Genomic DNA, 14,418 nt, shown 5'->3' on the forward strand with positions numbered 1-14,418 from the left:
TGCTGACTATTTGATTTTGTAACTTCCTTGTTTATGAGCCTTTAAACTTCAAATAATGTGGCCTGAATGCACATTAGCTGGATGTAAAATGACTGCATAGGGCTATTTTTACTAGTACATCTGGTTTTGTCCCTTGCCACCACACTGTTATTAACTTCTGTGTGACTATGCAAGTTATCAATATGTCACAGCACCAATGGCGCCGAGACAAATTCCTGCACAGAACATTAACAGGACTTGGTGAACAGAGGCCAGAGCACCAGGCAAGGGAGCTTCAGTTACCTATCAGAGCGTTCAAACAACTGGAGGAACACCGACGAAAACAGGATGGTTTATTTGTGACTCTGCAGCCATCTGTGCATGTGTGTATGTATGTGAGAATACAATCACCTAGTTGTGTGTGCGTTATGCCTGTGTGAAACAATAGGACATGAATTGAGCACGCACACACCTCCACACAAACACACTGAGGAAGTGAGGAGTCTTGCATTCCTGGAGCACAGCTGCCCAGCTGTGCCACACACACAAAGGTCTGGTCAGGGGAAATTTTTACCGTCACCACATTTATCCACATCACTCTGGAATAAAAAACAGTCAAGTATGTCAATGCAAACACAGGCAGCCACTATGTCTTAGATGATAGAGGAGTGATGAAGGCCTGTGCTATTCTATGAAGAGACAGAGGATATTTTTCCCTGTTGAATCTGGTAAAGGTGCAGTCCAAAGGGATCTGAGTGGTACCTCTGCCAAGAAAGCCGAAAGTACTAAAGTACTACTTTCTTTCCTAAAGATGATCTGACACCCAAAGTCAACATGTAAGAAATGGGATATTTTTTGATCGTGCTGGTAAAGCAACAAAAACTGAATAAACACAGGCTGATAGCATTGCCTACCCCTTACGCCAACTCCAAAAATATCAAGGTGGCTGAGAGGTTTCCAGAGCACACTGCTGCTACTGAAATTGATCGGTCAATAACTGATCAGTAACTCCTTCTTCTACATTTATATTTCCTCATTTTCAATCAGTGTCACCTTTACAAAACAAGCCAGTCATCCTATTTCCACAACAAATGTTATGTTGGATCCTGCTGTGTACTGGTAAATATTCTGGCTGTGCTGGCTCCTCTGAGAGAAAGCAAGGATAGCTATTGCTGCAGGTTTCAATGGAGCAGCACATAAAGGTGAGCTTAGTATTTGTTGACGCTTTTTAAAGCAGTTTTTTATGACAAAGTGGGGCTGCTAAAGCAAAGAATTGTAGCCTCTCCTCTGAACCCACAGAAAGTGAAAAATCAATACTTACAGCATCTTTGAAATCTGCAACAAACGGTCCTTTTATTGAAAGCTGGGCCGCTATAATGTTTCTCTTCTCTGGTCTGTTTAAGTAATGGTGTAATGTGTAACACGTAACACTGAAATCTGGTTTGCCTCAGCATAAGCATGTAGTGAAGTGAAGTTAACTGGCATCATGCTAATGCAAGTTGAAGTGAATCAAATCTTTGCCTTTGACTTGAAGCAGCCTGGGGTTTAAAAATTGGAAATCTCTCAGTGCTGCTGCTTCCTCTGGTAGCAGTGGAGTAGAGCTATCCTGCAGTATTGACACACAGCTAATGATATGACTCCAGGAACAGTTAATCTAATGTGGGCATGTTCTGTTGAGGTTATTTACACTGAACGGTTAGGGTTAGATGCTCATCTGCTACTGCACAGTATTTCAGGAACCAACCCAGGTGAAAACTCAATGAGGAACTATTTTTTCTTCATTAAGACTGTTGAAATCTGTATTTTTACAATGAATCAAACTGAAAGAGCATGATAATTAGAACAGTGTGAAACACTGATAAATGATGACACAGCTGTACATGCCTTTGTTTTCTTTTATCTGCCACTAAATGGCCTGAGGGTGTCTGTAAATATCACCCTGGCCTCTCCCTGCCTTAAGGAACTTCATTAGTCAGAGTAACAATGGAGAGTTTTGGTGTTACTGTATTCTCTGAATGCTGATGAGGGGCTAACACTTTTCAAAGGATGCAGTCCAGACAGAAATAACTGAATCCTGGCCTGAGTTCTTACATGGAAATGTCCTAGTTTCACCAAAACCACCTATCAGCATACAGTGTCAGTAGATTGAGAAAATACCGCCCCGACAAAACTCAAAGACACCAGTTTACTGGTCCAAATAGGCATCCTCTTCATCAAACCTGTGACCTTTTGCCCAGGAAGCTAGACTCACTGACAGCCAATCCTCCTTTAATTTCTCCCTGATACAGACAGAGGAAGGGCCACAAACAGAGGAGAAAACAAGCCAGCTCGAGTTCACACTTTGTTTCCTGCTCAAACATTCCTGTCCAAGCCACAGATTTTCACACAGCGGTAGAACCAAATATAGGCATCACTCAGTGAGGTTTACCAAGTGCACTGCTGCTTAGAAGCACATCCTTTAACCCAGAGGTTTCAGGTTTGATCCACACAAGTGTCCTCCAGCAAGGTGTTATCATTTAGAATTGTATTTTCCACAGAAATAAGCACTGAGAAAGGATGCATCCACTAGTTAATTCAATGCAAAATGCCAACGCTGAGGAGTTTTGGTAAAAAATTCTGCCATTAAGAAAAGCCTCTGCTAGTGTGCCATTGTAGACACATTAATCAGCTGTATAGTGTTTGTGACAGGTTTGCTCTGAGCTGCTGACCTGCTGAAGAGGTCCTGTCAGACCTGTGTGGCTGCAACAAGGCAAGATATGGAACCTAAATTAGAAACAAACAAGGCCAGCTGCAGCAGGGAGGGATGAAATATGGACCACACAAAAAAGGAAGAATCCTTTGGTGTGTCTGTTTGGCCTCAAAGAAAAAAATCATTACCCTAGCCTTTATGATGAGGGAATATTCCTTTCACAACAAAGGGTTGTGAGGTTAATTGGACATCATGCAGTTCTGCGGAAGTATTAAATGAAGTTACAGTCTACAAGAAGTCTCCTTCAAAAAGCAGTGAAATTAAATTCCTCAACAGAAAGACTGAGACACAAACAACCACAGAGTTTAGTGTGTAGATGTTTACCTTACATAACCTGACTGTGATAGAGCTGATGCACCTGTTTATAAACCGGTAAGGCTGATCAAACAATATTTTGCAACAAGAGACATCAGTATGCTCCCTTAGCTTATGTTTCATGAGAAGTAGTGCATTTATTCTAGATTTATCATACTTTATTATTTATTAACCTGAAATGGTGTGAAAACAACATTCAAGAGCAACCTAGCATGCATCTAAGGTGCTCAGCCATGGATTTATAGCAGCAATACCATTATGTATGATGACATCTGCTCTCAGGTCTGCAGCTGAATTAACTTACTGTTTTAAAGAGATGCTAAGAAATTTTGCATGGAGTCTGACAACATTGTAGTTGTTCATGTTTTAATGGCCTGGGTTGTTTTACATAACCATGTTTGAAACTGCATATATAGAGTTTACTCAAGGTGCTTGTGCTGGGTTGTAATTCAGGAACTTCCTTTCCTTGTGGATGCAGGCTGTATGCTCCAAGCACAGGCCCTAACTTAGTTCAGTGGAGGGCCAAAGAGAAGAGCTATAACGCGACTTAAACCAGATAGTTCAAAGACACCTAAACATTCAAGATTATTTCTAAGGACAACTAATGCTAAACGGTGTGAAAATGCAGTAAATAAACGGAAAAGTGGGTTAGTATACTACGGTTGTTGATGTATATTGCTCATCCCTCAGCGCTTTAGCTAAAGTGGATTCAAAGGCAGGCAGCTGTCAGTCTGTGTCACGGCAAAACAGAGACAATTTGGACAAATTAGCAAAAGCCCTAGTACACCACGTTTCAAGGTGACACCGTGATAGTTCCCCAGCTTGCTATTACCTTCAAAAACGGCAACATATCTCTGTTTCCTTTTTATTTTGCTAAAAGGTTCACACAAAACAGCTAGGAGCCTGGTTAGCATCCAGATGCTATCAGGTTAGCTAACTGCGTCCGTTCCCGGACAGCTAACGGCTAGACGTCTATCATCGGACAACTTGTTTGTTGTTATTTACGGTAGCAATCACCGTACTATGGATGTAATGAGCTCTGTATACTAATCCAAAAAGTCCCTGCATATTTTGCGTATTGGTAAAACTGAAGTCAGATCAGTGATGTCCTCTCGGCAGGTCCAGAGTTCTGAGCCAGAGCTTCAATCACCGTTAACAGTCAGTGTCAACAATAGCAGTGGTATTACATGTTGTTTCATAAAATGACCGTTACAACTTTAAAAATAATTCATGTTAACCTTGAGCTCAAACCATAGGAAAAAACGTCAAAGGGGGTGGTCAAAACAATAACACAACAGACCGCCAGCTGCATGTCCGATAATGGAATTTGTCCTGGCAAACTGAATACTGCACTAGTAAATAATCACACAGAAATTCTGAGTTCTAAATCAAGATATGAATGACTAAATTCTTGTCATTTTACTGGTATAACAATGTCCATGACGCGCAAGTGAGAGCATTAAGTGTGAACCAGCCCGTGTCCGATAATGGAATTGTGTGGCTGATACCCTCACTGCAGTTTTACCTTGTACACATCTCCGTATGTGCCACTTCCTATCCTCTGGATCAGCTCGAAATCCTCCTGCGGATTCCTCCGGGACAGGTCGACACTGGAGTTCATCATTTCCACTGCTTGTTACGGCGCTTTGCGCGCGCGGTTTACGAACTCCAACGGTATCAAGAAACAAATAATTTAAGAAAAACATACGGCGTCAGAAAATCCCAGCCCGAATCCAATGTAGCTCCAACATGGCTTCCACTGCGCATTGGGCATGCGCAATGGACATCATGGCGTATCCTTTCCATGAAGTCTGCTCAGGACAGATGGAGCTGTTGAATTTAATAATGGTTTGGAAGGAAAAATGTGAACATTAAACAATAGACTTGGCATATGTTCTTAAATATATAAAGGGCAAACGAAAACAGCGTACACAAAATGTGAACCTAATTTATTAATTTCATTTTATTAATATTTGCACCATAAATTCAATGCTTTGAGTATTAAGCCCTTTACTTATGTACTGGTGGCTACAAAAACTGGAAATACAGCTAACGGGAAAATGAATGAAAGCACTAAACCCCTTGTGGCCTTGTCTGGCCCTCTTAAAAACTGGGCTAAGCAGGGTTAACAGTGGCAGATGGCAACATGTGATTCAAGCTATAGGCTGTGTCGGTTTCAGACTAAACAATAATGCCATAATAGAGGGCTTTAGGGTTTCCCTGTAGAGGGCAGGACTTAATATATCCGAAATTGTTCTGTTGCCTAACCTTCGTCTACTAGGATCCTGTCTTATAAATATAGCAGAAAACTGATCACCAAAGTCATGGATAAAAAACAAACAGAAAAGTGGTCCTGTCTAAAAATTTATCAGTAAATGAATCAATGTATCAGTAAGTGGCCACTGGAGCCCTATCTCAAAGTTGAATGATACAGTGGGCACCAGGGTCCTGACTCAAAAAGAGCAATGGGGACCCTTGACATGACTCCAACAAGATGTGTGCAGGACAGTGGCCTTTGAGGTCCTGACTCATTATTTGAAAAGAAAAAACAGTTGTCTTCAACCTGACATGCCCATTGACTAAAAAAGGGATGACCCCAGGCCCTACATGAAGGATTTTTAAAAAATGTGTTTTTTTTAGCTCTCTATATTCAGTTTTTGACAGTTCCAACTATAACACATTTTTAGTCCTATCTAACTAACTTTTGGGAACTATACAGCTGCAGTTCTGTATGTGCATTATGGGGCTTTTTATATTTTTCAATAGGAGTTAAGAGTTTTCACAGTTTTTTCCTGCATAATTCTTGCTCTTGGTCTTTTCATTGAACGTATGGTCACCACAAGAATGTATTAGAATAAACTATGATAAAGATCCAAAATCCATACTTGATTATTTTTCATCACACAATCAAGAGAATTCAAAATGTTGGGTGATGCTACACTTAATCACTGTTTTAAAGTGTATGTGTGTATTTAATTTATTAAACATTAACAATGGAAAAAAAACATCACTTGTGAAATAGGCATACAAAAAGAAGAAAAGCATTTCTCATTGTGACACATCGTCACTTGAACAAGATACAAAGAAAAGTAGCAAATTCATTCTAATTTAGCCTTGGACAACACCAATCAAGTTTCTATCTTGATATATTTATGGATAAGTCCATCTATCACCCCTAAGCTAACCCTGAAAGTAGCCTGGTGCTTCAGGGAGGTGAGATGAGATGGAAGACTGTGCTGTAGTCCAGACTGAGGGTCTGTGTCTTGGATAGATGGGGAGCTGACCCCTTGGTGGATTTGAAGAGTCTGTTGCTCTGTGGAAGAAGGATCATGAGATGGACAGTCTTGTATCCTTGTTGATGGTTTTGTTTCCTGGTTAGGTGTTAGTCCACTTCCTGCCTGCACCAGTATTTTTTTCAGAAGACAGGATAACTGAGGACTCAGAAGGAGAACCATGGATCCACCAATACGGAGAATTCTAGACACAAAAACACAAATCACATTATCATAATTATTTACGCTTATTTCAAACTGGTAGAACAAATAGTATTATCTAAATACCATTCTGTCTAGAACCTTTAATCAAGAAACTTCTCTCATGGGATTAAATATCTGCACAAGTACATGAAAATGCACACAAACATGCAATGGTGACATTTTCATATTCACTGAACTATTCACAACAAAACAATGAAAGCAGACAGACAGAGGCACCAACCTCTCCATCTCAGTGAGGATGAGTGGCAGGTTGGCAGCCATGTTTGCTTTGGTGCCAAACTTCCTGCCAAATGGGAGGTCACATACTACAGCATCCACGCTGGTGCCTGGCAGGGGCAGAGCTGCACACATAGAGGAGGGCAAACAAACCAAGAGGAAACTGAATACAGTATATGACAGCAGGCTTCACCCGCTACCTCAGTAGTTTTCAAAACATTCAGCTTTGGAAAACCAAGAACCAAATAAAGATTTCAGTTTTTAGACATGGATTTTGCTTAAAGTATCATCACTCAAGATTTAGGGTTGAATTTGTTTGAGGTACTGTACCTTAAAGGCCTGGTATGTAAATTCTGACAACGGGGGGCTCTCAGTCAAAATAATAATAAACATGACAAGCAGAGACATGCTGCTCAGCTCTGCCCACCTCAGCTGATTACTTCCTGTTTTGAACTTAAGACACTATTCAGTAAAAGCTGCGCTCCACAAAGTGTATTTACCTAACAGGAAAACATGTTTTTTGTTGCATGGATGAATTCAACATAATGGTGCAACTATAATGAACAAACTCCTCAATTCAAAACAAGAAGTAATGAAGGTGGGGGGGCTGAGCGATGCATCTCTACTCAGCCTAGAAATGTCTCCCAAGAATAATCGTATAGTTCATCACAAGTAAGCAACACAAAACATCAATGAGATACAATCATATCAATCTTTTTAATTAATGCAATGTCAATCAATCAATCAATCATTTGTTGGTATAGCACCAATTCATAACCAAAGTTATCTCTACACACTTTACAAAGAGGGCCATACTCCTTGATGTAGTGTATCATTATAAAGACCAACGCTTATCACCATGAGCTCAGCACTAGTAGTATTTAGCACGTTACAGTAGCAAGGAAAACCTCCTCTTTAAGAGGCAGGAACCTCGAGCAGAACCAGACTTATGTTGACAGTCACCCAGGGTTAAGGGGACGTTGTACCTTTAACATTGTGACAAATTTAGGCTGTTTTAAAGAGTTTAAAGGTTTCCTTGCATATTTTCATTTGAGCTCTCTATAGTTATGGTACAGTTTTCCAAAAAGTTATATTTTTCCTTTAAAGGCACAGTGTATAATATTTAACCCCAGCAAACTTGGTAAAAATGGAACATAATAATTATAAGTAGGTATATCTAAATTCTTGCTCAATGACGTAAATATATATAAAATTGTTTATTATTAATTGGTCTCTTCTGTGATACTGTAGAAACATGAAAAATGCAAAAATCCAAGATGGAGTTCATGGTGGGGCCCCTCCCCATGTATGGATAAAATGATTTTTCTAAGTTAATAAAGATATGATATTTTTATATATTCAGATGATTAAACACCTATTAGAAAGGGGCCTATTTATAAATATGATGTTCAATTTTTACCAAGCTAAATGCTAAAAGGCTAAATGTTACACACTGCACCTTTAAAACAGTGATATTTTTGTGGGTTAAGGAGCAATTGACCCTGTTCATATGTGAAGCACATACATTAAGCCTTTACATATATGTCTAAAATGGCATGGGATAATATACATATGCAAAACATATAAAACCTCCAAGCTAAATCAAACCCCTGAGAATGGCATGTATGTAATAATTGGAGAAAAGTATAGCAAAATTAAGCTACATGTTTTGTTAGTTTGATTTTTAGAACTGATGATCGTTAACTTATTGAAAAAAGGAATATTTCACACGTGTGATATCGAAATATTGTAATCTGGAGTTTAACTTTTAATCATTCACTTTAGTATACATGGCTTTTAATGTTATATAAACCCTACTTGGTTTTTCTTTAGTGGAAACTGTAAGTCACTGAAAGTAAACATTAGCTAGGTTTCACAAATATAAGTTAGATTTCAAAAATATAAAAGGATTTATTATGAAATTGATGATTTTGAGCATGCTTCCTACCCAGAGATGAAGCCTTCAGCAGGTGTATCCTGCTTCCCAGCTCAGCAACCTCTATGTTTTCATTGGCCTTCAGCAGCTGTCCATCATCATTGTCCATGCCCAGGAAGAAAGCAGCCTGAAAGTCCCATTGAGGATGATTGAAAAGATTATAAATGTGGCGATCAAAGCATCCAGTAGAAAATCCTGTTGTTAAAAAATGTATGCATTTTTGCTTGTAGTCTGAAATAAAAACATCATTTGATGTCACTGAGATCAGGAAATAAGATAGCAAACCATGCACAAGAGTTGTGTTTACTCAAAAACTTTTCAAAACTGGCACCAGTTTAGCTCAGTTGGTAAAGCAGGTGCCCATTTGCTGAGGGGAGCTTTGCCTTTATTTGGAGGGAACAAGGCTGTGGATAGCTAAAGAAATCCAGGAGTGTGGGAATGACATGCAGGAAAGGGGCCACATGTCAGAGTCAAGCATTGCCTGCTTGGGAGGCCAGCTTCTATACATGAGATTGGACATAACTGCTAGGCCATCACCAAAAAAAAAAAAAAAAAAAGTTTAAAATAAAAATCTGACTTGAGGATTTTCTGCACTTGATGTTAAAGAGCTTTGTGCAGATTTCTCTCCCTACCTTATGTTCCTTTGCTGCCTCAATCAGGATGGTTCCCACTCCACACATTAGGTCAACAACACAGAAACCTGGCTGGAAAACATGACAGCATAGAGGTAATGGGACTGTAGGGCAATATACTGTAACAACACAGTCACAAATGTTCAAGCAAGCAGACAAACATAGCTGCATTGAATGTGTTAAACTTGCTTTGCTTTTGTGGGAACAGATAGAAACAAACAGAAACCCTGTGTCAAAAACTACAACAAGGTAAACTGGAAGTCTCTTGCTTGCATTCTACATCAGTTCCTTCTGATGTCTGAATATAAGGAAAAGTGTAGAGATATTAAAATAGATTTTTCATTAGTAAGGATACAGAAAAGAGTATGTGGGTATGGGTACCTGAATCTGAGCCAGTGAAGCCATTGCCCAGGCTACAGTAGACCTCAGGCCTGTGGTTCTGATGTAGCACCGGTTAGCCAGAGGTAACCTAAAGACAAAAAAAAAAAAAAACACAAAGGACCCATAACTAAAAAATATTTTTACAAATGTAGTTTTTTTATTGTAATACAGACTGGCTCTGTTCAAAGTTATTATTAATACTTGCATGATATAGAGAAAGTATTTGTCAAAACCTGGTTAGAGGAATCCCAAGCAGGCAGTGACTGTCACTTAAATAAACATTTATCTGCAAACAAAAATAAAAAACAATGCTGTTAATTTGAAAAGACAGGCAACAGAGAACAGAATAACTACTTGTACAATTATTACATTAGGGACTGTTTCCTATTAAACAACTGTTATGTCCAAATGAGGATTATCTTTGACACTGTCTAGGTAGTGATAAATATGTGATGAATCTAGTTTAAGTGTTTACCTCTAGCTGTGGATTCTTCAGGTCAGCTTTCCAGCCCATCAGTCTGCTCAGACCAACTCCAATCATTCTGCTCACCTCCTATGATCAATGCAATACCAAAACAAGACATTTTCTTTTAAAAATAACCAAAAATATTAGCAGGATTAACACCTTAATTTCATATGTATGACAGTTTCTAACAACTCAGCAGATATAGTACCTATTCAATTGTTTCCCAGTATATGACTGAACAGTTCAACACCCCATATGATGTCAAAAATTGAAAAGATGTAAGTCGACAAGGTTAGTCTTTACAGAGATTATCACACTGACACAAAAATCTAACCAACAGTTTGTATATATATATATATATATATATATATATATATTTTAAACTTATATATGTTTTTTTTTCTGGGAAATTAAATGTTAAAAAATCCACTACCTGTGTGTTGAAATATCTGGACAGAGATCCAGTGCATTTGCAGCTGATCCTAAAAGAGACAGGGACAGAGGGAGGCTGATGTGGCAGTAAAGTCTTATCTCTTCCATCAGAAGTCTTCTCTTTATTAAAAGGAAGCAAACATAAGAGAGGAGAAGGATATAAAGAAGCAATCGAAGCAGGCAAAAAAAAATCCTTAGACGCTGAAGTTGATATAATAATAACAATTAAGAAAACACAGAAAAAATCTCTCGTAATGTAATCACCATTTTTTACAGTTAAGTCCTTTGTCACATCCTCCATAGTCCTGCTGCCACTTATACCATCACTGAGTGGTCCTTGTGTTTCTTGGTCAATGCTGGTCATGTCCTCTCTTGATAATGTCCTATGTTTGCAATCTTTTATGCAACTGCTTGAGTACATAAAGACTCCGTTCTCTTCTTCTCCCTCTGTCATTATTCTTCTCTTAAATGTTATCTCATTCTCTACAAGCTTGTCACGACTACAGTTCTGAGTAACTCCCCTTCTTTCCTCCTCTTCATCGTCAGCATCCCTCCTTCTCTTCCTCTCCAGTGTCTTGGCTTCAAAAAATGTTTCTCCACTCTGGTCTTCTTCTTCTTTCCTTGCTTTGTCCTTTGCCTCTTCAACTCCTTTCTGTTCATTTTCTCTCCTCCTCCACTTCTCCAGTGTCTGCCCTTCATTTTGTTCAACACTCTTCAGCGTCTCATTCTCCGTCTCCCTCGGCTCTCCTGTACTTTTTGGCAACTCCACATGATACTTCTCTTCTTGCTTCTGTTCGTCACTCCTCCTCTCTCCCCTCTTCTTTGTCACTCCCAGGGCAGAGCTTGCCATCTTGACAGTCCTCCTGCTGTCAACCAGCTCCCCCTGCAGGCGGTTCCATGTCATTAAAGCGCCGGTCCACTGATTCCTTTCACCTAGCAGCTTTGACTGCAGCACAGAGGCTGCTTTTGCTTTGAATATAAGATAAAAAAAAAAAAAAAACATAAAACATATGGTCAGTTAAAAGTTTGAAGGCTTTTAAGGTACACAAGAACTGAAACAAGGGCAGACAAATTAGAATCTGCCACATATTCCTTGTGTGTTTCAATCACTTGTCTGTGTATCAACTGCATTGGGATTTTACCTGGACTAGTATGAGCAGGCAGCTGCACAGGTGAATCTTGTTTCAACAGAAGGAAGAGTCTCTCTGCAGTCTTCAGCTCAATGAGTTTGTCCATACCTGCTGAGGAGGTGAACATCACTTTACCATGCACCTGACACACCTGGACACACACAAAACAGACACAAAAAGAGCATGAAAATGTTCAGAGACTTCATGTTTGTGTAAAAAGGTCAAAATTCAATCTAATTCTATAGGCTTGCCTGCATTGCAAAAGAGCAGATGGGGTTCAGCTCATTACAACAAAAATATGAAACTGTATACCTGTCAAAGTTAATTTACATCGTACAGAGTGACTTTGGCTCGACATTTTGGTTGTCTTGCAACCAGAATGTCAAACCATTGTTAGAGTGGTTCCCAGTTTTTTTTTCTGTCGTGCCTCACTTTAGCAGATTAAATTATTTTAAAAACTTTCCTGTGCACACACACAGGAAAATCAGAGAGCGACAGTTTCACAAGCAAGCGGCAACAACCTGAATTAAAGTATTGGTCTGAGACAAGGTTAAAATAGTTTGTTTTCATGATTTTTAGAGCATAACATCACTGCCTCAATTATGTGTTCAGCTGGTATTTTGACACGTTTCAGGTCAAAGAAATATTGCACCTTCTGTGATATAAAAATTGCAGTACAACATATCGCGATTTAATCTAAATTTCAATTAACTGCCCAGCCCTAGTCTGGGCACAATTTGAGCAATTAACTTAAGATGTGAGAGCAAACAGAAATTTGGAGCACAGAGACAATTTAAGTACAAGGATGCTTTAAGCACACAAGCTGGTTGTAATGAAAGCAGTATAAAAGAAAACTGAGGCTAAAATCAATAAGTCATGCTCTAAAACCTGAAAATGCGCTCTTCAGTTTTGCAACCATAATGACTCCATTCTTGTGTCCATATGTACAACGTAGTGTTCATGACACATAAATGACTTCTTCTTTCATCAAGGGTTTTTAAAATGTGATTACTATAGGGTCGTGTAGAAGGTCAAATGCCGTACAGATTAATTTCATTTCATAGTTGATAAATATCAATAGCTTGAATTAATGTTACCAGTAAATGTAACATCTAATCATTTGACTGAAAAATCTGAGAAGTAAGCGTTTTTAGGACATGTTTCTAATCTAATCAATCGCTGTCTATAAATATTTGCAGCATTTACTGTAAGTGTGATACCGCACGAGGGTTTAGAGCTAACGTTTGACATAACCAAAATATGGTGAACTACACTACACAAAGACTGAAGGCTATGGCAGCGCCAACTATCAAATATACAGGGGGATACTAAAAATGTCGCTTTGACTGTTTGATTGCAACTTCACTGAGCTGACCATGAACTCTCCTTAACTGTCATGAAGCACTTACATTTTCAGCGGCGAGCTTCTTCTTCACCTCTTCAATTACAAAACGCTCCATGCCGTTACCGGCGGTGCAGAAGTAGCGAACTGAATCCTCCTCACTGCCCTGTTCAGCCATTATAATATAAAGAGTGTCTAAAACACAAATGTGATTTTTTAGAATAAGAAAAGCTTTCGATATGCTCTTTCATACCATAGACATAATATACGTATATTATGTCTATATTTCAAACTCCAAATACCGCCATGTTGGATTGCTTGTTTACACCGGAAACGGAATTACGTCAGGTTGCAGCCACTACGCTTGGCCAGCAGGGGTCTCTCTTACACAGTGGAAAAACGACTAATGTGACTGTAAGGAAAAGGTGGTTTTACACCTGGACATCACCTCAATCTGCATATTAATCCTAACATTTATCCCGATTTGATTGCAGTAATTTGCCAAAAGGGGTCCAGACTTCCCATTCAGTTCGATGTTTATTGTGATAATGTAAATTTGACAGAGCAACATGAAGGCCACAACAACAAGCCTTCACTTTGCATCGTGTGATACATTTTAATAGGCTTCTTGGATTGAAATGAGAGCTATTTTCATCTTCCAAATACACACACACACACACACACACACACACACAAAAGACATACACACGTTTTACTGCAGTATTATACCCAGAGGCAGTGGGCTACAGAACAGGTGTTCCTCCAAAGATGTGATGAAACTTTAGATAACACTTGCAGCTAAAACTGAAGTATTTTTAAAATTCTCACGTTTATAGCTTAATTAAGCGGAGAGTTAGAAAGGTCCACCATCATCTATCTGTCTTAAGACTTCACTCTCTAAACTCTTGTCTTATCTATGGCTCCCCTCCTGCCCAGCCCCGCTCCAACATTTTTTAATCTCCTTCTTTCCTCACACTGACATTTTAATGACCCCAAACACACTTAATCTGCCTTTACTTTGTATGATGAACAGTGTTCTGCTTGTTGCCATGGTCCATAAACCTTTTATACATAGACAGGCTGACGTGACCTGACACAGTGTATTGCATGCTTGCAGCAATGTGATTAGGTAGGAAAACAACAAGCAAGCATTCTTTATACTTCAGATTGATGTAATATTGTGCAGAGAGTAAGCAAGTGTTGTTTTATTTAGTCTATTTGTCCCATTTATATCCATTCAAGACCACCCATAAGGAGGGATAAAGGGGAGAGCTTTCTGGGGATGAGCCAAATATGGGGCCCATGGAGGTCAGGATATCACGGTCCATTTTAAAGCCAACCCT

The 14,418-nt window shown here is 39.1% G+C and overlaps 2 protein-coding genes across 8 annotated transcripts in view; both read right to left on the minus strand.

Moving 5' to 3' along the window:
* Nucleotides 1-4,791, minus strand: part of LOC121510605 (mitogen-activated protein kinase kinase kinase kinase 3-like) — a 61,226-nt gene extending 56,435 nt beyond the window's left edge. For all 6 annotated transcript variants that reach the window (XM_041788721.1, XM_041788724.1, XM_041788719.1 and 3 more), the window contains exon 1: nucleotides 4,569-4,791. In XM_041788721.1, coding sequence (XP_041644655.1) covers nucleotides 4,569-4,667 — 99 coding nt within the window. In that variant the 5' untranslated portion in view covers nucleotides 4,668-4,791. The remainder of the gene's footprint in view (nucleotides 1-4,568) is intronic.
* Nucleotides 4,792-5,070: 279 nt separating this feature from the next.
* thumpd2 (THUMP domain containing 2) lies at nucleotides 5,071-13,389 on the minus strand. Of its 2 annotated transcripts, XM_041788974.1 has the most exons (11): nucleotides 13,143-13,389; nucleotides 11,746-11,884; nucleotides 10,868-11,572; nucleotides 10,605-10,723; nucleotides 10,181-10,258; nucleotides 9,939-9,991; nucleotides 9,706-9,793; nucleotides 9,325-9,396; nucleotides 8,705-8,819; nucleotides 6,761-6,881; nucleotides 5,071-6,520 (listed from the first exon to the last, which is right to left on the minus strand). In XM_041788974.1, the coding sequence occupies exons 1-11, from the start codon at nucleotides 13,251-13,253 to the stop codon at nucleotides 6,172-6,174; spliced, it is 1,950 nt and encodes a 649-aa protein (XP_041644908.1). In that variant the 5' UTR covers nucleotides 13,254-13,389; the 3' UTR covers nucleotides 5,071-6,171. The 2 variants fall into 2 exon arrangements, with proteins under 2 accessions (XP_041644908.1, XP_041644907.1); XM_041788973.1 differs by having other exon boundaries at nucleotides 10,605-11,572.
* Nucleotides 13,390-14,418: the final 1,029 nt, after the last annotated feature.

Source organism: Cheilinus undulatus, linkage group 6 (genome assembly GCF_018320785.1).
Source record: "Cheilinus undulatus linkage group 6, ASM1832078v1, whole genome shotgun sequence".
NCBI lineage: Eukaryota > Metazoa > Chordata > Actinopteri > Labriformes > Labridae > Cheilinus > Cheilinus undulatus.